Below are 27360 nucleotides of genomic sequence, written 5' to 3'. Positions count from 1 at the left end.
GCAGAAAAAATGAATCAGACAACTCTATCAACAGAAAAGTCATTTATGCATGTAGTCCATGATCATTGTTGTGCGTTATGAACTGTATTTATGAAGCCAGTGGGAGAAACGTAAGTGCACTCTTTTTAAAATGTCTACAGTTTTATGTTTCAGAACAGAAGTTACGTACATCTTCAAGTCAGCCTCCACAAACAAAACAAGACAGAGTTTTCAGCATAAACTAAGTAGAACACAACTTTACTCATAATGAAGTCCCAGAAATTTGGAGGATGTCAAAAACATTAGCCCTTTTTACAAGACACACCATGCCGGCAAATCGGCATAATATTACCGCAATGGTATGTCTATAAACGCGCCATGCCGGCATGGCGTTGCGCAAATTTTGCGGCATTCGTTCCGCCTCGCTTGGTAGTAATATTGCGGTAGTGGGCTGCCGTATGCGCCCTGGCGCAACAGAGGCAGATGTCATGATGACGTGGGGAGTTATTGCTGAGCTCCGGCTGGCAGATTTACTGAAAATGAAAGTAAACACAGGCAATAAGGTTTGCTTTTGAACAAAATCAGCTGAGATGGCAAACTGGAGCGCCGCAGCGCTCCATGAGCCTCTCTGTTGGAGCTGAAGCTCAGGTCACCAGAGACTGCACAGGGACTGATGGGGACAGACACCTTTAGGAGCTGCTGGTTAAAAACAAAACTTAACCATCACGGCTTCAATCGCAATAAAAAGCAAGTAATGTCCAAGATAAACGGAAGTCTGCGGCAGCGCAGAGACCGCCCCCACACCCCCTTTATGCTGCCATAACATAATCTTTTATAAAAATGCCACGATTGCACCACATTACCGCCACGGTCTGATCTTATAAACGACCTTTATCCTCCCCAGGGAGCCGCGGCAAATCCCGTTTTGCAAACGCTCTGGTCCTGTAAAAACAGCTTTGTATTCAACACCTTAGGCTGCCTTGACTGGTTGAAGAAAGAGGCGTTATAAACCAATAAATCAAATCACATGAAAAGTAGGTGATTTTATTTGTTTGGTCGGATTAAGTCAGGTATGTTTCTGTTAGCAGGGCGCTTAATATCAAACCAAATAAACATTTGAATGCAGACTGATGTCTAATACTTCGTATCTCGCACACCATGGCCCTCGTATGGCATATGACATTTAAAGGTTGATGACAGTGCATTAAAAAAAATGGAAGACTGGCTTGTTAGAAATGCTGTGATGGGAGCATGAAGGATTCTCCACAAACCTCAAGGAAAAAGAAGCACTTTTGCTAAGAAAAGTGGGGAAAAAAACATCTCCACAACAATACTAGACTGATAAAGTACCATATTTTCAGGAGTATGAGTCGCTCCAGCCAAAAAATGTATAATGAAGAAGAAAAAAACATATATAAGTCGCATTTTGGGGGGAAATTTTATTATTTTTCTTACAAAATCTGAGACCAAGCGTTTCACATTGCTAGACAAGTACCAGCAACAATAACAGAATAAACAACCAGGGCGCAGCAGCGCGCTACTGTCTCCAGCAGAGGATGGTGGTGTTTGAAGCCCTCCCAGCGGGACAGGGGAGCTGAAACCTGGACCGGAGCCAGCCCGCAGCAGCGAGGCATACATAATTTGGTATATAAGTCGCAGGACCAGCCAGACTATGAAAAAAAGTGCGACTTATAGTCCAGAAAATACGGTACTACTTCATCCACATGAATTTATGTGCAAACTTAGACAAAGACTGACCTGACTGCTGGCCTGGTAGTCTTCAATGACCTCCACTTCTGGAGCAGCAGTTACGCTCTCTTCCTTAGCAAGGAAACTTGAGCCAAAACCTGACAACGATACCCAGAGAAAATCATCATCAGCGCTGGTTCATGCAGAAAAAACCAGGAAAGCAGGTTTCCATTGGCTCAACATACTGGAGCAGCGCTGAATGCTGGATGCTCCTGTAACCGTGGTTGTTCCATAGAAAGGACAGGAGAGGCAGTAGGAGCGCCCATGCTCAGGCTGATAATAATCTCTGGGACACGGGTAACAGGGAACCAGACCGGTCCGCGAGAAGTGACCTGCTATGCAGGGAACTGGAACAGAGAGACCCGTTGAAGATACAAAATTAAGAAAGATAAAAGACAAAAATGATAAAGAGCTAAGGTGGCACACAAGCTGGTGTTCTAAGTCCACGTCAGTTATTCAGAACTTCTCAAATAAAAGCAAGGCTATAAAGGTTTTATTAAAATGTGGACTTTGTCCCATCAAAGCGCTTCACCTCCACACTCCGTCTCATCCACTGCTCCTCTGGTGACGGTGGAAGTCCCACCAGGACAGACCAGACACTTTCTGGCACCAAACCCAGGCTGGAAGTGACCGAGCGGGCATGACTCACAGATCTCCAACCCATTGAGAGAGTGACTACCAGGTTTACACTGACCTGAGGAGACAAGTCCCTCATCAGGAGGCAGAAACAAAAAACCCATCAGCAGATGAATCTCACACAGGCTGAAACTCACCTTTACACTCAGCGATGCTGCGTGAGTGCAGGTACGCCGTGGCGGTTCCTTCAGGACAGGACTTACACTCTAGCTGACCCTCCTGGTCCTGGTAGGACCCCAACCAGCAGCTCTCACACTCATTATACTCCAGCGAAAAGTACGTGCCAACGGGACATTGGACTACAAAAGAAGAAAACGTTTAGATTCGTGATGTAAAAGTTGTAAAACACTGATTTATTTTACGTGTCTCTCATCAGACTCACCACACATTCTGCCTTTGAGAACTGAGCCCGGCCTGCAGAACAGTGAGGCCTTCTTGCTCTCCAGGGACCTGGGATCGGATACGATCATCTCCGAGGACACGTGGAAACTGGACAGCTGCTGCTTCGCCAGTGTTCGTTTCAGGCGGTTGGTGAGTTGTTCCAGGGCCCGCAGGAGCCTCTTCTGATTGGCTACTTCTACAGAGTCATTCCTCGACAAAGGCAAAGGGATGCTTGCTGGGAGAATGGACAGTGTTTAGTGTTCTGGACTGCAAGGTAGAGTCACAACTTTTAAAATGAGATTTGCTTTTCTACCTGTGATGTTGAAGTAGATCTGGATCTTGTGATCTCGGGTGGGGCCTGTGATCTTCCTGCTCCTCTTGCTGCGGAGCTGAAGCTTCCTGTTGTTGTCTTGTTGCTGGCTGGGGAGCTGCTGGGTGCCCGTGGCAAAGCCTGACTCAAAGTAAGCATAGTCCTGTGATCCCTGGGAACCCCAGCCACCCGGTGCTGCGTTCAAGGCAACAAAGGGGAGGAATGATCAGCTCATGGTTTATTTATACGGAATTATAGCTTTGTTTGATCGTACCAATTGAGAATCCATTTTCATAGTCATAGTTGTACTCCAGACAGTGGCCCTGTGACATCACCTCCAGCTTGCAGGTGATTTCGTCACTGCTACAAATGCCAGGGAGCTGTGTGGAAGGAGAAAAACAGCTGAGTGAAATCCACTTCATTCACCTCTAATCTGACTGTTTGAGTGCAAATCCTCACCATGCCTCCTAGTTTGTCGTTAAAGCTCCCGGTAAACGACTTGACCAAGTCTGCATCGTCACATCGAGATGCTTTAAACAGCATCTCAAAGGGTTTAAAGCCATTGTTTGCTATGCGATTTACTGGAGGAAACAGGAGAAACAGAATAGCTGTTTTTACAGGACCAGAGCGTTTGCAAAACGGGATTTGCCGCAGCTCCCTGGGGAGGATAAAGGTCGTTTATAAAATCAGACCGTGGCGGTAATGTGGCGCAATTGTTTTTATAAAAGATTAGGTGATGGCAGCATAAAGGGGGTATGGGGGCGGTCTCTGCGCTGCTGCAGACTTCCGTTTATCTTGGACATAACTTGCTTTTTATTGCGATTGAAGCCGTGATCGTTACGTTTGTTTTAACCAGCAGCTCCTAAAGGTGTCTGTCCCCATCAGTCCCTGTGCAGTCTCTGGTGACCTGAGCTTCAGCTCCAACAGAGAGGCTCATGGAGCGCTGCGGCACTCCAGTTTGCCATCTCAGCTGATTTTGTTCAAAAAGCAAACCTTATTGCCTGTGTTTACTTTCATTTTCAATAAATTTGCCAGCCGGAGCTCAGCAATAACTCCCCACGTCATCATGACACCTGCCTCTGTTGCGCCAGGGCGCATACGACAGACCATTACCGCAATATTACTACCAAGCGAGGTGGAACGAATGCCGCAAAATTTGCGCAACGCCATGCCGGCATGGCGCGTTTATAGACATACCATTGCGGTAATATTACGCCAATTTGCCGGCATGGTGTGTCTTGTAAAAAGGGCTAATGTGTCTGAAACTATGGCGCGGTATGGGGGCCAAAATTAAGACTACTGCCCAGCAGCAGGAGGCTATATAAATTCCGAAGCAAACTACCAATCTAATTAATGATAAGCTGGCGCTGCTTACTGAGGAATGGCACATTTACCGGTGTTATTACTAGATACGCTAGGGACTAGCAGCCCTCGGCTTGTCATTGACTGGTTCACACATTCCCTCTGCTGTCTGTTAGCATCAATAGGCTAGCGTAATCCTGGACGGGCTGGTGCTAGCATTGGAGAGGCTAGCCATTAGCGTGCCTAGGCTGGCCACTAGTTGAATTTCCTATTTCTTCGACAGACCATTAGCATGGATAGGCTGGCGTTAGCATCGGAGAGGCTAGCCATTAGCATGTCTCAGAGAGTCACTTACTCCACTAGATGAATATTTTTTTTAAACTTTTATTAAACAGATGACATACTATGAGACCTGCAATCACAGTTGTTCCTTTGACAGAACATGTTGTTATACACATTAACGTTAAGCATATTATAAAGCTGACAGCCTGTTAGCATTGATTAGGTGCTGCGTTAACTCCATTTTGCTCTTAATTACAGGTTGATGGCATTTTCTTTTTATATAGTTTGGTTTTCTTGCACATATCAGAAAAAGCCAGAGCTAACTAGTTTGTACTTTTCATCTTTTGATTTTAAATCCTTGGTATTGAATTACAGGTTAATAATTATTAAAATTGTGATGTTATCTTTATTATAACTATATAATATGTACCAAAAAAAACCCCATCTTATAGAGTAAGTGACTCTCCGAGACATGCTAATGACTAGCCTCTCCGAAGCTAACTTCAGCCTATCCATGCTAAAGGTCCGTCGAGGGGGTAGGAAATCCAGCTAGTGGCCAGAATAGGCATGCTAATGGCTAGCCTCTCCGATGCTAACGCCGGCCTATCCATGCTAATGGTCCATCAAGGGGGTAGGAAATCCAGCTAGTGGCCAGCCTAGGCACGCTAATGGCTAGCCTCTCCAATGCTAGCACCAGCCCGTCCAGGCTAATGCTAGCCTATCCATGCTAACAGAAGGCAGAGGGAATGTGTGAACCAGTCAATGACCAGCCGAGGGCTGCTAGTCCCTAGCGTATCTAGTAGTAACGCCAGTAAAGGTGCTATTTCTCAGTAAGCAGTGCCAGCCTCTCAGTTACTGGCGCCAGCTTATCATTAATCAGATCAGTAGTTTGCTTCAGAACTTATCTAGCCTCCTGCTGCTGGGCAGTAGCCTTAATTATGGCCCCCATACCGCGCCATATAAAACTCAACTTGGCATCAGAAAGATAAAACTTGGTAACAGATCATGAGCTGCACTCACGTGAGCAATCGGGTCTGTCTGGAGAGTACGGCGGCTCCCACACACCGTTGTGGGCACAGAAGTAGCTGTGTATGGCATCCTGAGCAAAGCTGTAACCATCTTTACAGTGTAAGGTACAGTTAACTCCCTCATCTTCCTCAGAGCAGATGAACTCTCCATTCACAGGCAAGTACGGTTGGTCACAAGTTGTTCCTGGGCACAAAACACAGAAAAACAATCATCAGCAATAGAAATAAATACACAGGAGACATTTTACCACATTAAGTATAGTGCCAACACCAGATATAACAACATACATATAAACTTACTGTGTAGGTCTCACCTTTGTCAACTAAAAACTGCTGGCGCTGATCTGTACCTGGCAACAGCCACGAAAGTTTTTCTAATACTTAGGAAAATGGACTGCAGTTACCTAATTTGACCGCAGGATTTCATTCTTACACATTGCACCTTTATGTGTACTCTTGTCAAACTGCATGATTTCAGAACTGAAAATAAAATGTTAATACTTAGGGGTGATTTAATAAGAACTCAACGGTTTTGTAACAAAAAATAAAAAAGGAAAGCAATGAAATCACATGAAAGACCATTTCATCAGTTTATGTTTATGTATTTAGCAGACGCTTTTGTCCAAAGCGACTTACAAGTGATAATCGGCATGTTGCCCTTGAGGCTAACAACAACAATAACAACAACTTGACATCAATCATGGAGAGGAGGGAACAAAGGAGTGGACGGTAGAGAGGGGGACGGGTGCAGGGAGGGTGCTAGTTTAGAAGATGCTCTCTGAAGAGCAGGGTCTTCAGGAGTTTCTTGAAAATTGAAAAGGAAGCCCCTGTTCTGGTAGTGCTTGGAAGGTCATTCCACATTTGTGGAACGATGCATGAGAAGAGTCTGGATTGTCCTGAGCGTGGTGTAGGCACTGCTAGCCGATGATCCTGCGATGATTGGAGCGGCCGGGCCGAGACGTAAGCCTTTGCAAGAGGATTCAGGTAGATGGGAGCCGTACCATCTCGGACTTTGTATGCTAGAGTTAGCAATTAGAATTTGATGCGTGCTGCTTGCGGTAGCCAGTGGAGCTCAATGAACAGAGGGGTGACGTGTGCTCTTTTTGGCTGATTGAAGACCAGACGTGCTGCTGCGTTCTGGACCATTTGAAGAGGTCTCACAGTACAGCCTAGAAGACCAGTTAGAAGGGCATTGCAGTAATAGAGGCGGGAGATGACAGTAGATTGCACCAGGAGCTGGGTGGCATGTTTTGTTAGGTATGGTCTGATCTTTCGTATGTTATACAGCGCAAAGCGGCATGAACGAGCAACAGAGGCAACATGATCTTTAAAGGTCAGGTGTTCATCAATCACAACACCCAGATTTCGAACTGCCTTTGAAGGAGCCAGAGATAGGAAGTCATTTTGGATTGAGATATTGTGCTGTATGGATGGTTTTGCTGGGATGACAAGTAGTTCAGTTTTATAGAGGTTGAGGTGGAGATGGTGGGATTTCATCCATTTTTATATGTCAGAGAGACAGTTTGATATTCGTGCAGAGACAGTGTGGTCGTCCGGTGGAAATGACAGATAGAGCTGGGTGTCGTCTGCATAGCAGTGGTAGGAGAAGCCATGTGATCGAATGATCTCACCCAGTGAGGTGGTGTATATGGCAAAGAGAAGAGGTCCTAGTACAGAGCCCTGGGGGACTCCTGTGGCAAGATGGTGCACGGTAGAGGATTGTCCAAGCCAAGATACACTGAATGATCATCCTTTGAGGTACGATTCAAACCAGGTGTGTGCTTTCTCTGTGATGCCCATGCTAGAGAGTGTGGACAAAAGGAAGCCATGGTTGACAGTGTCAAATGCAGCTGATAAGTCGAGCAGGAGAAGCGCTGAGGATTTGCCTGTCGCTCTAGCTTTTAAGGATTCTGTCACTGCTAACAGAGCAGTTTCAGTGGAGTGGCCCTTTTTGAACCCAGATTGGTAAGGGTCAAGCAGACAGTTTTGTGAGAAGTATTCTGTGATCTGCTTGAAAGCCACCCTTTCAATAATTTTGGACAGAAAAGTTTAATTTAAGATAGTTTTAAAAACTGTGTAAAAATCCTTTCTAAAGACATTTTAAAATTTATTGCCCTTCAATCAAAGTATAAAACTTTATTTATATGTCCAATCATCTATTCCTAACTTGATCTATACTTTTTATATTCCACTCTCTCACTTTTTTGTATGTAAATTCCGATGGAAAAAATTTTTTTTACTCAACATTATTCATTTTAAGTAAACGTTTAACGATCCGGGAATTTATTTATTTTCTATTCTTATTTAATATCCCCCCCCCCACCCCCCACCCCTTCCCGGACAAGTTTTTCTTTTTCAAAAATATAAATGAATAATCCTCAATAAATGCAGGGGTTGCAATAAAAGAAAACACATGTTTTTAGATTATAAATAAATGGAATAGGTCTGAGCAGAAAAATAACAGACTTATGTGTAATAATACCTTGCACAGTTATGGTGAGGTTACACGTGTGACTGTTTCCTGCTGCATCAGTGGCTGTATACTGGACCACAGTCTCTCCTACTGGGAACGGGGACCCTGGAGTATGGCTACTGGTTACTGTGAGACGACCACCTAAAAATGGGGGAGGAGGAAATTAGATTAATTACAAGAATGAGGACTGAAACAAGTAAAAAAAAAGTTGCTATTACAGTATTCAAATAAAACCAAAAAAATGATTCATCGCGGAACATTTATTCCAGCAACGGTTCATTTAAAATCTTTTTTGCATCAAATGATAATTTAGAAATCCAGTAGAGGGCAGTATGTGCCTTAGTTGATAGTTAAAGACTGAATAATTCACCCTTCAGTAAATAATAGTTGTTATGATAAAACTTTAAATTTATTCTGTCTGGATGGCTTATAGAAAGCTATGAATACAAAGATTTGTAACAGCCAGCTGTGTTGAGGGGTGTGTGTGTGTGATGTTCTGTAACTTGTCTCCATGCTGACACACACTGAAATAATGGGAGCATCTCTAAGTGTGAGAGACACAGAATGCCTTGAAAGAAGAGAAAAATGAGTGATTATTGTTTAACTCTGATTCACCTCCTCCAATAACAGTAGCAAGAGAGCTGACACACGTCTGGCCCTCTGGAGTCCCCCCTTTATATATTTATCCATAGTGTGTGTGTGTGTGTGTGTGTGTGTGTGTGTGTGTGCGTGCGTCTACAGAGTCAGGACTATATATAGAGCTGGCATCAGGGTGTGGGCCTGGAAAAACAAAACACTGACGTCGAAGCAGTTCAGAGCTGACGTCGTGTGGACTCCAAGCAGCCACAGCAGCCTGTTATTACAGTGTATGCATGGGTGTGTGTGTTATTGAGGGCGTTTGTTGTTGGGGGTGCACCTCCGCAGACAGGTGGGGAGTGACTGCAATGACTTGTTGGTGAGAGAGATGTGAGGTTTGGGGCCCATGCCTGGCTCAGTTTGTTAACTCAAACGAACACACTCTGTTAGTGATATTTGTGTGTAGTAACTAACACCAGCGTTAGAGAACCTGGTGCGTCGGAAGGTTGGCTGGAAGCATGTTGTCTGTCAACACTTAAGCTGTACTGGAACAGCCAGAGGGGCCAACAGAAAGACATCCAAGTCTATAATATTTAGTCTGTTAGGTAATGAGACCTTAAAGTGCTCCTTTATGACACTGATTGTTTATTAAGTCCTTATAATGATATCAGGTGTTCAGCACAGCTTGGTGATGTCTTTCAATGGTGATCTGGTGGTGTAGCCAAGAAATCTTGACCAACTGTGGCAGTAGCAAAAAGCTCTGCAGGTCGGTCTAGCCATGATCCACTGAAGCCTCAGCAGGTCTACTGTTGACCCAAGCAGTTTTGTGCCTTGACGATCACAGCACTCTACGCTTGTTGGACAAGCTTTGCACCAGAGCTGAGACAGAGAAAAACTACAAAGATGGCGATGGCTCAGGAATGATCCTTGTTTGAAAAGGCTTTGACATCAGCTTTGGACTATTTAGACTTGGGCCAAGCTGTTGTACGATACGTCATCAATGTGCAACAGAACATAAGATAAAGGCTCCTAATGTTTGCCAAACCCTGCTTCGGAATGAAACCTGATGCTTTTTCTCAATGACCTGAAGCCTGTCAATGTTTTTTGATTGTGGTCAAAAGAAAGTAATCCAGCTGAAACGAGGAATAGGCTCAATCTTACACATAAAGTGAGGAACCCAAACATGCAGGGGGAGCTCAGAGTAGCTGCTGCTCCTCCACATCAAATGGAGTCAACCGAGGTGGACCTCTGATTATAATTCCTCCTTGTTGACTTCCACAGGGACGAGACCCACAATTTTATCCTTTTTGACCTGAGAACACCTTGGACTCATCCAGGAGGAGCTGGAGAGACAGATGCTTTCCTCCTGTTACCTCCACAAAAATAAAAACAAAAGTCTCTATTCTGTATGATCATCTGTGAGGCTGGATCACGTTTTAGGATACAGAAACGAGAAACCAATCATTTTTGTAGGCGGGTAAAAGTGAGTTTTGAAAATCAATAGTACCGTAATCACACTAGGGGTGTGTATTGGTGAAATTCAGGTGATACGATACGTATCATGATACAGGGGAGATGATACGATATATCGCGATATATTCAGCCAGATGATATTGGTGATTCTTTTAGACTGAAATTATTGTAGGAAAATTCAATAAACAGTCCAACCTGATATGTAACATGTTTAACATGAGGTATCTGAACCATAATAGAGGGATTTACATTTCCCATTGCACATTTCTACTAACTAGCGGTCGGCGTTTGAATTGCACCAAAAGAAAAGAAAATACACAAATATTTGCATGTACATTCTTCCAAAAATTCAATACACGGCTTTTGAATATCGATATAATAGCGCAGGAAAAAGTATCGCAATATATTGCCATATAAATATTTTCTTACATCCCTATATCAAAACATACCAATTTATTTGTAACAGCGCATTTCAATACAGCGTGAGAGCTGACCAAAGGTCATAAAAAAACAGAATGAAAACAGATCAATAAAAACTAACAAGAACAAGCAGTAAAACAAACAAAACAACCAATAAAACAACAGAAGAGAGTAAAAACAAGCATAAAAAATGGTCATACGCCAAAAGCCAAGTCATAGAAATGAGTCTTCAGTCTTGACTTGAAGACCGAGACTGATGAAGACTGCCGTATGGAGATGGAGAGGGAATTTCAAAGGACAAATGCGGCAAACACAAAAGCCCACTTCCCCCTCACTTTATAGTTTGTTTTGGAGGTTCTTAGCAGCAAGTGGTCAGCTGACCTCAGAGAGCGCACAGGCACACAAGGCGTGAGCAGCTCTGACATGTAGGATGGTGCAAGGCCCTTCAATGCCATGTAGACAAAGAGTAAAATCTTGAATCGCACCCTGAAGGTCACGGGCAGCCAGTGTAGATGTACCAAAACCGGGGTAATGTGACCACTTCTGTTTGTGTTTGTCAGATATCTAGCAGCAGTGTTCTGCACAATTCTGCAGCCGCTTCAAAGCTGAAGCAGGAGCACAAATAAAAAGTGAATGTGCGTAGTCTGAACGAGAGGTAATAAAATCATGTGTCACAGACTCCAAATGTGAGCATTTCAGTATTGGCTTCAGGCGTGTCGAAAACGCAGCTGAAAAAAAGCACGACTTAACAACTGCACTTATCTGAGGTACCGCTGAAAATCCTGCATCTAATTTCACACCAAGTTTAGTGGCACACTGTTTGGGTTCAGCACACGGTAAATCGGGGACAGATGCGCGTGAAAGGTTTCTAGGCTGGAAACAATAAACATCATCTTCTGGACACCTCCCATGCGTGGAATTCACCCGGCGTTTTCCGACTTGGAGGAACACGGTGTACCAAATCATTGCTGACCAGATTATAGACTCTTTTTCCCTTCAAGTACTTGATCCTGATCACATTTCATGTAATTCAGTCCTTGTTTCCCAAATGCTGTCAGACATGTTTCCTGTACTTCCTGCCACATAGGTACATTTTTCCAACCTTAACTCCTTTAGTGGAGCTTTACACCATTATTGCTTTAACAAATTTCTGGCTATTTCATTTCCAGGTTATGTCCTGAAAAAAGCTCCACTGTATTTCCTACATGGGTGATTGGGATGAGTTTGATGTGTTTGCTTGTGTCTGCTTTAATGACTGTTTCATTTAACACTTGGTGAGCACGTGGTACAAAGTATACATTAGTGCCTGGTGTTCTGTTACTTGTTTATCTAGGGGGAAAGAGTGGGCATGCTTTTTCTCTTTGTTTATACATCTGGACCCAAGTGGCTGCAGAGTCCAAATTGTGGTTTTTGGGACTCTGATTTTGATCTGGTCTCTTTCCCCCAAACATTCAACTTTTATTTCAATATTTTTTCATGTTTACTTGTAACTTTTAATTTAATCTTCAGTAGAACTAACTGAAGTGGATGTTACTTAAAATCCAAATCCTGTAAATGTGAATTTTCTCCAACATCAGCTTGACCAGAACAATGATCAAAGCCCAATCTTACTGAGTAAAAGAGTCACAATGAGTTAAAGATAAATTATTTGACAAGCATGACAAAGACAGATGACTCGGAAATCTTGCATATGTGCTCACATAATTACACAAAAAGCCTGTCTGAACTATGGATGGAATGAGAGCAAATGGCCACAAAAAAGGCAATTTTTCCACAGGAATAACACCTGTCTTTCTCCACTACCTCCATCTGTTTTTTACATTAATGACATTAGCAGACACTAGAACCACTTCATTTACCCTCTGGTCCTACTCTCTCTCTCTCCTTCTCTTAAACACAGACACACAAAAATGTCCAGAGTCTACCTCTGTTCACACAAAGACTCCTGATCCCATTTTTTCAATCGTCCTTTGGAAAAGATCCCGTGTGACCATAATCAGCGGAGACAAGAGGCTGGAGCCGAGTGGAACGGAAGTGCTAAGGAATAAAGCGTCTACAGAGACTTTCACCAGACGTACGTGAGTTGTCGGAAAACTGCGGCACTTCCCAGTTGACCGCTGTCTCCGTGTTTGCGGCCTGGACCGTCGGGGGTGACCTGCACCTGTCAATGAACGGAGGCTCAGTATCTGCACACAGAGGGAGAAAGTAGAGGAAACTAAAATGAGGAACAGGAACAGAGCTGGTAGCAGAGCGCTGAAGTGTGATCTGAATTCTTTAGGTCTGAGGGCACGGGTCGAACATGTGTCTCTAATAAAAAAACCACAGTGTTCCACCGCCATGATAACACATGAAAATGTTCACAGCTACCATGGTTAAGCCCCCCGACAGCACTGACACGAGACTCACCGATCACAGTGACGGTAAAGGAACAGTTCGCCTGGTTCGCGGAGCGGTCCGTAGCGATGTAGGTGATGGTTTCTTTTCCGATGGGGAGCAGCTGAGGAGGGCTGTAGACCGGCTTCATCTGCACCACCACCTGCAAGAGTGAACGTAGAATTAAGAGCATTTCAGTCGTTCTCAGAATTATCAGATTTTCTTAGGTTTTCTACCTCTTCGTTGGAGTTGTCAGTGGCAGTCGGAGCATTCCAGCTGATGTTTGTGGTGCTTCGTCGCTCATCTGTTTGTGCAACAATGTCTGCGGGGCACTGGATCCGCGGAGGCTCGGTATCTAAAGAGGCCCAGAATTAAGAGCTGCAGAATATAGAGCAGGTACAAATGTACACTGAAAAAAAGAGAGTAGTTACTCTGACTTCTATAAATAGCTTCAACTGATGAATAATATTCAAACTAAATTCATCCAAGTTAATTTATTAAGCTATTAAACAAACTTTAATAATTCATTACGAAGCCAGGGGGCTGGAGCCTTTAGGTGAGTACGTATTTATTAGATGCAAAAAACAAACAAAAGGAACAACTAATCTTTCCACAACATATGTGTCTTTGTCAGAATTACACATATGGTGTTTCAGTGTTAGATTTTTTTTTGCATCTAATAAATGCTTACCGTATTTTCCGGACTATAAGTCGCACTTTTTTTCATAATCTGGCTGGTCCTGCGACATATACCAAAGTGACTTATATACCAAATTATGTATACCGCGCTGCTGCGGGCCGGCTCCGGACCAGGAATGAGCTCCCCTGCCCTGCTGGGAATTAAAGACGCACCGCCATCACCTGCTGCAGCTTGTGGCGGGGTGCTGTGGGCTCTCTCCCCACCTGCTGGGAGGGTTTGAAACACCGCCATCCTCTGCTGGAGACTGTGGTGCGCTGCTGCGCCCTGGTTGTTTATTCTGTTATTGTTCTCGCTACTTGTCTGTGAAATGCTTGGTCTCCGATTTTGTAAGAAAAATAAAAACATTTCCCCCCAAAATGCGACTTATAGTCCAGTGCGACTTATATATGTATTTTTCTTCTTCATTATACATTTTATGGCTGGTGCGACTTATACTCCGGAAAATACGGTACTCACCTGGGTGCTCCTGCCCCTTGCTTCATATTTCTTTGTAAGCTAAAGACACCAGTCAGAGCAAATGATGCACTTTATTCCAACTAAATTCAACTGAAGGAATTTATTGAAGTTGTATAAACTAATCTTTTTTCAGTGTAGATGTCCGTGCCGTCACGTTGTGAGCACACAGATGGAGTAACCGTGTGAAGTCATCTGACCTCTGATCTCGTTGGTAACAACACATCATGCCCTTGTTACTGATTATCATTTAATAAAACATTTAAAAAGAACCAAAATGTAAAATTAAGGCAAATACTGAAGCATCTCCTTATCAGTCACGGCACAGACATATAAACATAGTGTTGCGCCAATTTCCACATTGGTTACCGACCCCAGTCTTCCGGCCAGGTGGAAAGGATGAACCGGACTGTTGTCAGCATTTTAAGGAAATACGTGTCCTCTAGTCACAGAGACTGGGATATGAAGTTTCCGTTGGTCCTTATGGCCACACGGGCCACTCCTCATGAGTCTACAGGTGTCTCCCCATTTGAAATGATGACGGGTAGACAAATGACCCTGCCGCTTCACCTGCTGTATCAGACAGGTCAGCCCAGTGCCGCTCCGGCTTACATGAGCGAGCAGTATTTGCAGGACCTGAAGATCCATCTGCCTGCAGCGTTTTCTTTTACACAGACAAATCTGGAGAAGTCAGCTGAGGGCAGGAAGGCTTAATATGATCAGAAAGCCTCACATTCTGAACTCAACGTAGGTGATGAGGCCTGGTTCTACATTTTTGATCCTAATTCCGGTCACACAAAAACAACCTCTGGTAAACTGGCTAAGAAAATTTTGCCGACGTGGTCAGGTCCATACCTGATAACTGAAAAACTCTCTCCGGTCGTGTATCAGATCAAGATCACCGACGGAAACAAAGACCCCATCTATAAGTGGGTCCACAGGAACCAAATCAAACCGCACAAGGGTTCCACTAATCTGGATAATATTACAACCCAAGACTCTGATAACCCAACACCCATTGCATCAAAAGCGGGGTGATCTCTATTTTCCGTCGTCAGTCCCATGGTCCCCTGTTTCAGGTTACACAAGTTTGTTTGTGTGTGTGTGCATGGTTGTCCTTCCTGTTTATACATGACGTGCAGACTTGGGTGATTTTAGATGGTCATACTGTGGGTTCCTGAAGTCAGGTGATAAGTTTTAACAGTAAAAGGGTTTATTCCACATACTGTTGTGTTATCCAAATTTGTTTTTATTTTCACTATAATCTCAATTCCTTATGGGGTACATTCACATATAGGTTGATTACTAACTTCACTGATTTACATTTTAGTGCTCTTTTTCACTCATATATCTACTTATATATTGTTATTTACAGTTGATAAAGGTTGATAACTTTTTGATTAACTTGTTGATTTACCAGTTATGGGCTACAACCATTTTTGCCCTAATCTTGATAACATTTTTGCTTAGTGGCGTATTTTTTCCTTTACATATATTATAGGGTTTTGTTACTTTGTTCTTTTACACCACTTTTCCAGTACACATAGCATCCATTTCTTCACTTGGGCTCTGTTCACATAATTTGCTTCACATAGTACATACAGGTACACATACTGACAGGTTTCTTTTTATTTGTTGATTTGCATCAAACGCCATTTGTGTCTACAATGAAGTGCCCTATGTTGTGCTCTCTCTCCTCTGCTGAATTTCGCCGATGTTCCTCGATTCCTGGGGGTGGTTCTATGATTCATCATCGGACTTTGCTGCTTGATGTTCCGGCTCGTTGGACCTGGACGTCCGTTGATTGTGGCTATGGTTGCTGGGATACTTCGTTCGCTGAGACCTGATCTGTTACCTGCTCGTCTTCCTCCTACTCTGGATTACGCTAAGTGCAATTACAAGGATCAAATTACTGTTTGAATTATTCCCTCCACGTGGAGATACAAAATTCTGCTGCTGCTTGAATTGTTCCCTTGTGGATATATTAATGATCTACTGACTGTTGATTTAACCGCTTCCAAAGGAATTATCCGTGACTGTCCTTCGGTGTGGGGTTTCTTCCTCACCACTTTTGGCCTCTGCCTGGGAAATTACACCTTGCTTTCTCGACGGAGTCCTTCTGGCCTCTGGTTTGTTCAACGTCAGGTGGTCTCTGCCTGGACCACCATGCCCTTGAAAAGGGGGGATATGTAGCGTCATGAATATCCTGTTTTTGACCTAAAGGTCATGATCTGCTGTGTCTGCTCATGCAGAGACATAAAGTCTCTGACAGCCTAATCTACATGAGATAGTGGCCAAGGTCTTTCATGCACTCTGCTCATTTAAACTGCTTCACCTCTGTTACCAAGCAAAGACGAAGAACTATTTTGATAAATACATAATCAACAACTTTGTTAATTACCAATAATAATGTGAGCCCAATGTTCAATCAATCTGTGAAATGACAATGTTATTACTTGATATTATAATCCTGTGATCAGTAGTATTTTACAAGTAATTATAATCTTGGACATTTGAACTAGACACTAAGGACACGTAATGTTAAAGCCACACGACACATTTCCTTTTGTCTGACCCAATCAGAACCTTTGTTTCTGGCTAGGCGTGGTGATGTGTGGTGTTTGTATAAACCCTCTTTTGCATGTCAAATTCTGATTCGCCAGTAAACCAAAATATGACAATTATAAAAACTATTTCAAGTCACCTTTTCTTTAGTTTAAAGTGTTTTAGAGGAGTCTCCGGACTTCCTCTTCAGCCAAAAGAACCTCAGACAAGCTGGATAAAATCTGTTGCAAGTTACACCTGACCGCAACGGTTCCTTCAGAATAAAAGCTGAACCTCAAGACCCCTTCAGGGTCTCGCTGACGCCAGTGATAACCTGTCGTGACCTGGAAGCATTCCAAGACTAGTTTGGTCGGCACCGCTGCTTTTCTACCAGCTTCGGTACCAAGGAGGGTCCAAGAGGACCTCGACATTCTGGATCTAACGGAGGCTTCCCCTGGGGTTTGTAGACCGACAGATGGCGTTTCATGTGTATTATAAATCTCCTACTAAAGTTTAGAGCGAAACATTCATTCCCACTCAGAACTAAATGCTTCTCCGGATCCGCTGGTTCTGAATAACACTCCACACACACACCATCATCATTCATCATGTCTCACTCCACCTTAGTCCATCAGTACACAGAGTGTTAAAGTTAGTCTTGTTTAAATTGTGTAGAAATACATTTCTTAACTATTTTAAACCTGACTCTCTCTCTTTCCTTGGAGCTAATAAGAAGTGTTGCTTAATTCCTGCAATAAAAAGTTCTGATCTTCTGGTTAAAATATTCAAAGATCCATCAGATTGAGATTTCATATTTCTATGGAATCTCACCGTTTATGGTTCATAAGTAAGATGTAAACGACCCATTCTTTACAATAGCATGGGTTGTTCTTGATAAGACAGTTGAGGGGTTTTCTTTCAATTTTATAAACATCCTACAATCCAAAGTGCAATCGATCAATTCATAACCTTTTGGTAAGAAAAGCAGTTACAAAACAATAAAGACGTTTTGACTTTGGGTTTGCTTTCAGATGTTCTAGTTCTGCCGCTGGACTCAGAAATGTAGGAACCCTGTGACTCTTAAAGGCCACTTTTTCTCAGAATAACAAGAAGCTAGAATGTTTTAACCAGTCTTAATACTTTGTTGTACAATATTTTATGAATTTAATTATATGTTTTCTACTTGGTTATCTTTTATCACTGTGTTTTATTTAGATTTTTATTTATCAGCTGTTTATGTTTAATTTGTTTCTTAACTTGTTATCTTAGTCTCATTAGTAAACTAGTGTTTCCTCTGTGGGGGCCGGCTGCCCCGGGGGCAGTGGTGGGCTGTGGCGGCCTGGGTGCTTCCCATGTCTACTCTTGCCAAGGCTATTGCTGCCAATCTTGGTGCTCCCGGTGCAGTTGGCTCCTTTGATGGCATTTTCATCTTCTTTGTGTCTACTACATCTGCACTCAGCCAGCTGCCCATTCTCTATTACACGTGTGTGTGTGTGTGTGTGTGTGTGTGTGTGTGTGTGTGTGTGCGTGTGCGGGAGTTTGCATCTGCTTGGGACGGGATTGAGGATGGGAGGAGGGAGATACAAAGTGGATCTCTTATGTGAATCTGTGTGGGAGGGGTGGGAAACCGACTGCTGTCTGGTTGTTTTTAATATCGTAAAGCGCTTTGAGCTGCATTTGTATGAAAAGCGCTTCATAAATAAATTTTGATTTGATTTGATTTAAGCTTCAAAGGAGACCTAGAATGCAGTTAATCAGCAATCTGAAACTTTGAGCCTCTGTAAAGAATATCAAATTTTGTTGGAGTTTAAAATACCTGTTTCCCGGCCCCACACACTTATACTCCAAGAAAGGTGTCACAATGGATCTAGGGTTAGCTCCCGGTGGTGGTTTGGGGTCCAGGGAACGGTGACAGCGCTGTATGCCCAGATTACTGTCCGTTAGAGAGAGTTCTTTCTTTATGAAGGTCTCGATGAACTCAGACATGTTGCCCACTTCCTCTCCCTCTGCTATGCCATGAATACATATGTTGTTCCAGCGTAAGCGAGCTTCCAGGTCAGATATACGTGACTGGAGGTCCTCTTGCAGCTGGAGAGTATAGCCGAGGACGTCCTTGGCATCTGCGGTAAACTCCTCCATGTGGGCCACCCTCTGCTCGACGTCCTCGATCCTGTTTGTGACCTCCTCCATGTCCGCTGTGATCTCGTCAAGTCGTCTTCCCATGTCTTTTCTAAACTCTGCCATTTCTGATTTCACCAGCCCAGTCCGCTCAGTTATTTCTTTTTTCAAGTTAGCTTGAACTCCTTTCAGCTCCGTGAGAATGTTAGCTTCGATTGCCTCCATAGCTATGTGTGGTTTTAGCTTGCTAGCGCCGTCAGCTTCTTTCGGTGGAAAAACCTCTTTCTCCGCATTTTTTGGCTAAGTTCCTCTTGTCTTCCTTTTATTACCCCCGGCATACTATTTTAATTATCGTTAATTATGTTTTAACATGTCAATTTCAGGGGTAGTTAGGCCGCTTGGGTGCCAGTAAATAATACTGCTTCCTGCCTTGCTTCCATCCAGAAGTCCACAGGTCACACTTTGACCTTTTGTCATGCTACTTTTGACCACCCAAGCTGTCTTTATTCAGCAACAAGGAAAATGCTGGTTTACATTCTAGGTCTCCTTTAAACAGTTGAATCCACCTTCAAAAGTATTCATGAAGGTTGCGTAAGAGAGCTGCTCTCATCTGGACCTGATGATCTATCTACTTTGGCATCCATCTTTACTCCACACTAGCACATCCAGTCCGTTCTGTTTTCCTCTAAAACAGAATCAGACTTCGGTTGTCACTGAACTTAGTGTCTATTCTGCACCCCTCCTCTATTTATCATCACTTTTCATCAGCTGTTGTTGTCTTTTTCCTTAAACATTTTAAAGAAGAGATAAAATGCAATCCCTCCTTTGCCTAACACGTACAGATGACTCATGCTTTCTCTGCTCCCAGTCTACATTACCTCCCATTTATTTTCATCTATGTGGCACCTCTCTCTCTGTTTAATGACAGCAGTTCCTTTATTAGCAAACCCTCTCTGTGAGAAAACGAGGGGACCGAGGACATCCAGGCAGAGCTGCACCACCTGTTTCTCCTGCAGAGCATCTGGAGAGCGGCAGTCCATTTTAATGATCTCCAGAGAGAGCTGGGGGACATGAGAGCTCAGACATGGTCTGCGTCTAAACAACGTCAGTATCACTTACAGAGCAAAGACAATGACTAGAAATAAATGAGTGTATGTTTATATTTTCTTTTAAATCTTCTTCTCTTTTTCTAGGTAAATTGTCTTTTTCCTGTTTCAATCATGACCTTTTGACCTCGGTGCACAAATAAATAACAGCTCAATGCCCTCTTTTAGAGGAGAGGACAGTGCCTATACCTGCACAGACAGCTTTATGGACGTTAGCGGTCCAGTTCCCGTTACTCAGGCACACCGCCCTCCTGTTGCCTTGGAGACTGTAACCTTGACGACATGTCAAATGGCAGATGAAGCCCAGAGACACAGCCCTTTTCACGCAGACAGGGGGCGACACCAAGATGTTCTTCAGGTTCACAATGGGGGGACATCGCACCTCTGTGGAGACAGGGAATATTTTGATATTTTGTAGCATTACAAATGTCTGCAGAGGAACATCTGTTTAGTCCTTTTCTCTGTAAATAGAATAGAATGCACTTCAGTTTGGTTTTAACATAAACAAGTACCGTATTTTCCAGACTATAAGTCGCTCCGGAGTATAAATCACACCAACCATAAAATGTATAATGATGAAGAAAAAAACATATTTAAGTTGCATTTTGGGGGGAATTTTTTTATTTTTCTTACAAAATCTGAGACCAACCATTTCACATGGCAAGACAAGTACTGGTAACTAACAGAATAAACAACCAGGGCGCAGCAGCGCGCCACGGTCTCCAGCAGGTGATGGTGGGGCAGAGGAGCTTATTCCTGGTCCGGAGCCAGTCCGCAGCAGCGCGGTATACATAATTTGGTATATAAGTCGCTACGGAGTATAAGTTGCAGGACCAGCCAGACTATGAAAAAAAGTGCGACTTATAGTCCGGAAAATACGGTAATAATGATGATTTCTGTAGCAAAAATGGCACTGAAACAATAAATATTTTGTTAGAAAAAAACAACTTGTTGAAAAAAATCCTTTAACTGTGAGCAGCGGCAGGCTTTGATGTATAATTTGAATTTTTTCTGTGACAGATGAAGCCAGAAAGGACCTTCAATGCTCAAGTGTTGGCACCTTTAATTAAATTTAAAAAAATCTCAGCATCCTTTGGGGCCAGACGAGGAGATTCTCTTTCATCAAAGCACAAACAAACACTAGAACGACCCTAACAGCGGCCCACTTCAGCTGAAGTCAGAGTTTTCTGGGAAAGCTGCACTCGGCTCAGTTGATGGTGCACGTTGATAAGCGGGGTTGGTGTTTCTTAAATAGCACAGCGAGCCGGTTGGCTGGCAGTGAGTAAGAGAGGGCCGGAGCGGTGAGGTTGGAGGTTTGTGGCGAAACACTCTCACACTGTCCCTTTTTTGTGTGTTTGTGTGCCTGACCTGAGTGCTCTTTGTGGCGGGCATGAGTGTGTGTAACTATTTTAACTTAACCATCAGTTTTGAAGTGTGTGAGTAAGTCGGAACGCATGTGTGCTGGCTACAACTCCCCTGTGAGAACACAGATGTATCTTACACTAAATAGTAAAGCAAATACACACCATATGTTAAACCACAATGCATGTGTTTACGTATATTACCGCATGATTACGGGACAAACACACACATCGGGAGTTATTTTGGGGTCTTTTGTTGTTTTGTGAGATGGATAAGATTCAGCAAAATAAAAAAATTACAAGAAAAGAGAGAGAAACTTCTTATTCTGGGTCAGAGAAAAATCTGGGCTGCAAATGAAATAAAAGAAAATTCAACAACTGAAAATAACCTGACTTTAACCTCACAAGAAAGGGAACCAAAGCACTTTGGATTTAGAGCTAAAAGTGTACCAACCTGTAACAGTAACTGCTCAGAATGGCCTGGTAGAGTCGCTAGGCAGGACTTGGGGTTAACTCATGTTGAATTAACGAGTTAAATTATGGCGTACTTTGACAGATTCAAACTTTTTAAATGTGGATGCCTTTGGTGCTGATCAGTGATGTCACTCACTGCAGCAATGGTCACGATGTGCTGACGTCTTAGCAAAGTCCTGAAAGGGTCGATTTTGCATGGAGACACAACGGCTGAGTGGACCAAGCCATCGTATTTCCCCTGTCACCTCCCCGCTCCTAGACAAGTCCCAGAACTCCTATAGTGGAAAAGCAGCTATTTAAAGCATCTTTGAAAAGTTTCAGCCCGATAGGGAAGTCTGGTAAACCAGCAAGTTCTGAAGTCCTTCAGGCGTTTCACTGTAAAGTCCCACCCGGCTGTCATGAAAATCACCTTTTCAGTAAACTTTGTGTTTCTGCTTCTTTCTCAAACAGATTTTGTACTTTTTCTCTGAGACAATTTGATTTTTGCTTGACTTTAGTCAACAACATCTTTTTCATGACAGCCAATACTTATATTGTCCAGTTTTAGAAAATTGGAGGTGTTTGGGTTATTAAAACAATGCAAAGATTTTCACTTACCCTTTCGTAGTTCTGGGACTATATGGTTAATCTATAGTTTATTTATTTCAGACTGAATTGTTGTGAAACACATCGTATCGTCTCACATGTAATATCATAAAATTTGTATCGTCCCCCTGTATTGTGAAACATATCGTATCATAGGGCTGTACGATTTTAGGAAAAGACTGAAGTGCAATTCTTTTGGCAGAAATTGCGATTTCGGTTCAATTCACGATTTTCTGAAAACAAAGGTTAAACAAACATTAGCCTGCCAAGCCATCCTGTAGATTAAGTGAAAAGATGGTCTAGATTCTAATCTAGTACAACAAATCATTCACATTAATATTTACTTTTTAATCATACAATAAAAACAGTTAAAGCTATCAATATTTTCTCCCATTATTATTATTTTTTTTAATTTTTAATGTGTTTGTGAAGCAACTTGTGATTTTATCTAGAGAAGCTTTATAAAAACATGTTCTACTCCAAAAATGCATGGAGGAAATCTGTAGGTAGAAACAGCTTTTTAATGTATTAAATAACAAAAAATGCAGTTTTCCCTGCATTACCAAGGCTGGCTGCACGTTTTTCGAAGCCGTCTAATAGTTTTTCCTCACTAAAACGTCAGCTCCGTGAGATTCTGACACCTCAGCTTGTTTGAGCTAACGTCAGAAACATTCAAATCATTTTTAAAAGAGAAGTTGAGCTTTCAAGTCAACTAAAGTGTGCGACTCCGCACTCGTGCTGATGAAGCATAAACCAAGCTTTAGAAATCAGCCTGAACCTGCTGATGTGGGAGGAGTCTCTCTCTCTCCCCTACTCAACTACATTCTCTCTCTCTGTGTCCCGGGCTCACCTACGGTGCCATTATTATGGGCTCTAGCAGCGCTGTGTGAGGGAACATAAAACAGGGAAAATAAGCTGAACATGCAGCTCTGTCAGCTGTGGAGTTGGGCTCATCTCTGGGTCTGGATCCCCCCCGCGCTGGCTTTTGCAGCCACCATAACACAGGGGGAAAAACCCGGATGTAAAAAAAAGTTACAAAACTGATCCTGGATCAGTCAAAACCGCTAAAACCGTAGCTTTGACGGTCACGTGATCGTGATGTTTGAAATCGCAATTTCGGTCCAAAAACAACAGATCGTTCAGCCCTATCGTATCATCTCCCCTGTATTGTGATTTATATACTGTATCACCACATTCAAGCCAATACAAACTCCTACTGACAACACATACACATTGCACTCAAGTCAAATGGCAAGATCGCACAAAAGATTTGGCTAAAATGACTCTAATGCCATAATTTTTTTTAGTTAAGATCCTCTTTGTGGAAAAGTGGCATGAAAAGACAAAGAGGTATACAAGACCACTGTGTGCAGAAATATCAAGTACAAATGGTTTTCTACCTTTGCTAAGTAAAATATTAGCTCTGCTATATGTTAACTGGATAAGAATAGCTATTCAGAAAAGTTCCTACAAGGACAAAGACAACATGTTTAAGTTAGCGTCATAGGTTGATTTTTTCTGTCTGAAATTTTGTTGTAATTTTTACAACTTTTATCACAATGAATTATAAATTTAATTACAGTGATTAATTTTATGTAGAAAAAGAAATATAATTTATGTTACTAAACATTTTTAAAAGTTAACTCAAAGTGAGATGGTGCTTACCCACACACCGAGGCACAGGCCCACTCCACTGGGAGTTGGCCTGACAGGCGAGTGTGGAGTTTCCTTCTAGGCTGTATCCACGCTCACAGCCCACCTGACACTCTGCCCTGTAGGACACGCCACCATCGCTGCACCGCAGGAAGCCATGCTGAGGCCGAGAGAGAGGCGGGCAGGAGCGGACTGAAACAGAGAGAAGACAATAAATGCGAGAAATCCAAACCAGGGGAAGGGGAACAAAACCTGCTATGTTTATTGTTCCATTTAACTTGATCCGTGTTTTGGTTTGTTGGTTCACATCTGTTTGTTTGATAAGGTTTAATAAATTCTACAACACAGACAGAAAATCTGTGGCCTGTAATAATATTGTGACAGCCATAAACCCAGGTACTGTGTTTAAATCCCAAATCAGGGAGGAATAATCGTTGGCTGTAAATTGGAACCTATCATTTAATCAAAACTGTGAAAGTCCCTATGAAATAAAAAAGGGGAAAACTCCTGATGTGTGTCTGCTTTGAGTTATGCTGAGGTCTAGCAGAGGGTGTGTGGTGTGTTATTTCTCATCGCCACCCATAGACAGACAGATGAGACCCTCTCCCTCAGGGTCCAACAAGCTGGGAGGTCCTACAGTATGTGGCAAAGACGAGACTTTTAGAGGAGCACGAACAAGCAGACACACACTTAGAAAATATATACTCAAAGCCACATCCATAAATCTTCAAAACACACCCTTAAATATTCAGTGTCTTGGTATTTCTATGAGTCATGCTGCTGCTGACTTGCTGTTAAAACTAGCACTTTCCTCATTAATCCCTTGACCTCTGGAGCTCCCTCCACTTCTTTTTTCCGTTCAGCTTTTGTAGACGCCTGCACACAGCTCCCAATTAATCCAGCCTTCACTTTCATCCTTTCCTCCTGTTGCCTTCTCCATCATGGGCTGTCTTTGTTTAAATTCCCCTTTACTCCCTTCCTTCCTCTCAGCACCTTCTCTGGTAAATGGTGGTAAAACGTTGGCTTGTAGCTCTGTCTCACAACATGTGTGTGAGCTCAGTCTTTACAGGTTTACACACTCTGACTCCCACTTGCTTCAAATCAGCAGGAAACATCAGCTCACATCCTTCAGGTCGACAGCTTCAGTTAGTACTGCACAGATAGAAAAGGCTTGCTTTGATGGTTTGTGGATTTTTTTTACATGTGGGATTCAATGTAGAGGCCATGGGTACTACAGTAAGTGTCTTCCCTGCAGCAGATCACAGTCAAAGCGATTTAGTTTTGGAGAATCTCAAGGACTCAAGCTTAAAGCTGGTCAGGTTGGAGCACATTTAAGAGCATATTCTTCTCAGCCATCTAATAATACAATGTCACTTTGGCATTTTACAATTATTTACAATGGGTTAAAACAGGTTCAAGTGAAATAAAACATGTTTTCACACACAGCTGTAGTAACTATCTGATTTAAAAACAGTGGTGTGGTGGTTCCCTTCTCAGGGCCAGAGATGAGGTCCTGTCCCAGTGATGCGGGCGTTGTACCAATCTGTTGTGGTGAATAGAGAGCTGAGTTGCAAAGCTCTCGATATACCGGTCGATCTACGTTCCTACCCTCACCTGTAGCCCCTTTGGGTAGTGACTGAAGGAATGAGATTGTGAATACAAGTGGCCGATATGAGTTTTCTTTGCAGGGTGGCTGAGTTCTCCCTTGGAAAAAATGGTGGGGGGGGAGCGTGGTCGTGCGGGAGGGGCTTGGAGTAGACCCGCTGCTCCTCTACATCAGAAGAGCCAGTTGAGGTGGCTCGGGCATCTGGTCAGGGAGCTTCCTGGACACCTCCGTGGTGAGGTTTTCTGGACACATCCAACCGGGAGAAGACCTAAAGGAAGACCCAGGACACGCTTGAGAGAATATGTCTCACGGCTGGTCAGGGAACGCCTTAGGATTCCCCCAGAGGAGCTGGTCCAAGTGGCTGGGGAGAGGGAATTCTGGGCCTCTCTGCTTAGGCTGCTGCCCTCTGCAACCCAACTCTGGATAAGAGGCTGAAAATGGATGCATGGATGGGTGGTTCCCACACGTTTCAGTTTCTGACCCACAGAATTACACTCATGATTGTTGTTTATGTAAACACTGTTAACAAAGTAAATAAACAGCAACACAATGCTAACAAATATAACTTTTATTGTACTACATACAATCATTTATAGCATTATAGCATTTATTATTGATTCACCAGTTCAGGAGCTCATAAAGCTCAGCAGAAGCCTGTTGATCACCTACCAATTAAAATCCGATGTGTTGAAGCATGAAAACAACAAAAACATGCCAGATAGTGATTCTCAATGGACCAGGATTGCCCACTCTTGATTTCTTTCAACTTTTATTTAAATTAAAGTAAAAATGTTCTATTGGGAACTGGTTTTATTTGGTATATCTAAATGGAGTGTTTCAAAACCCACAGTGGGGCCCTGAACCCAACTTCGGAACCACTGAAACAAAAATGTTTTGGTTTGAGCTGTTTAAATGGAAGAACTAGACATTAAAGAGGACATTTTATGTCTTTTTTCTCAAGTTACAACAGTTCTATGTTTGATACTAAATATGTTCTTTGCAGGAAACCTCTCACATAAACCGATCTCAGCAGTTTTAACCTTGACATTTTGAGTGCATTCCTGAATGAGCCATTTTAGGGGTCTGTAACTTTAAGAAAAAAGGATACTGCTAGCCATGCCCACCCCTACCCACTGAGGCTGCTATAACCTGAGAGCTCCAATATCTGAGAGGGGCTTGGAGTAGAGCTGCTGCTCCTCCAGCAGCAATCTCGTGACATCAGAAACTTTTTGAAACGGCTTGTTTTAGGCACTGACAGAAAGTGAATGGGAAGAATAGGAAGATTTTGTTTCATGTTTGGATCGTTTATAGCGTCAGCAGAGCCCCACATGGCAGCACAAAGGAATGCAAAAGGTGGTTTTCACATAATTGGTCCCCTTTAGCTTGTGTTCTGTATCAGAATTCATCGCTGTTTCTCTAAACTGAGGTTGTTCTAATTGCTGTCTACTACAAGTACACTAAAGCCCCACAAAACATAATTTCATTAAAAAAATGCCAAGAATTACTTTAATATGCACTCAACAGTTGTGATTGTGAAAAAAAAAAACAATTACGACCATCCGAAACTAGGAGCGTTCTTCACCTCTGCAGCTTGCTGGTGTCCCTGACCATGTGGCGTCAGCTTGGCACAGTCTGATGCTGGTTCCATGGAGCTCAAAGCCCGGCTGGCATCGCAATCCACAGGCTGCATCGAAGTGGTTGTTACACACGTTTTGGACAAAAAAGCCATTTTCTGGAGGCGACAACACTGGACAGTATACCACTGCAAGAGAAAATCA

The 27360-nt window shown here is 43.0% G+C and overlaps 1 protein-coding gene across 3 annotated transcripts in view; it reads right to left on the bottom strand.

The window, feature by feature from the left end:
* svep1 (sushi, von Willebrand factor type A, EGF and pentraxin domain containing 1) overlaps window positions 1-27360 on the bottom strand; it is a 160847-nt gene that overhangs the window by 21376 nt on the left and 112111 nt on the right. For all 3 annotated transcript variants that reach the window (XM_054747696.2, XM_015946779.3, XM_015946780.3), the window contains 16 exons: window positions 27165-27344; window positions 23989-24168; window positions 20093-20287; window positions 13219-13337; window positions 13016-13145; window positions 12688-12795; window positions 8150-8281; window positions 5660-5851; window positions 3515-3636; window positions 3330-3435; window positions 3059-3250; window positions 2747-2980; window positions 2502-2663; window positions 2261-2422; window positions 1914-2075; window positions 1738-1826 (listed from right to left, as the gene is read on the bottom strand). In XM_054747696.2, coding sequence (XP_054603671.2) covers window positions 1738-1826; window positions 1914-2075; window positions 2261-2422; window positions 2502-2663; window positions 2747-2980; window positions 3059-3250; window positions 3330-3435; window positions 3515-3636; window positions 5660-5851; window positions 8150-8281; window positions 12688-12795; window positions 13016-13145; window positions 13219-13337; window positions 20093-20287; window positions 23989-24168; window positions 27165-27344 — 2465 coding nt within the window. The remainder of the gene's footprint in view (window positions 1-1737; window positions 1827-1913; window positions 2076-2260; window positions 2423-2501; window positions 2664-2746; window positions 2981-3058; window positions 3251-3329; window positions 3436-3514; window positions 3637-5659; window positions 5852-8149; window positions 8282-12687; window positions 12796-13015; window positions 13146-13218; window positions 13338-20092; window positions 20288-23988; window positions 24169-27164; window positions 27345-27360) is intronic.

This window comes from Nothobranchius furzeri, chromosome 2 (genome assembly GCF_043380555.1).
Source record: "Nothobranchius furzeri strain GRZ-AD chromosome 2, NfurGRZ-RIMD1, whole genome shotgun sequence".
Classification (NCBI taxonomy): Eukaryota; Metazoa; Chordata; class Actinopteri; order Cyprinodontiformes; family Nothobranchiidae; genus Nothobranchius; species Nothobranchius furzeri.
This window is presented reverse-complemented; position numbering and strand designations above follow the sequence as displayed.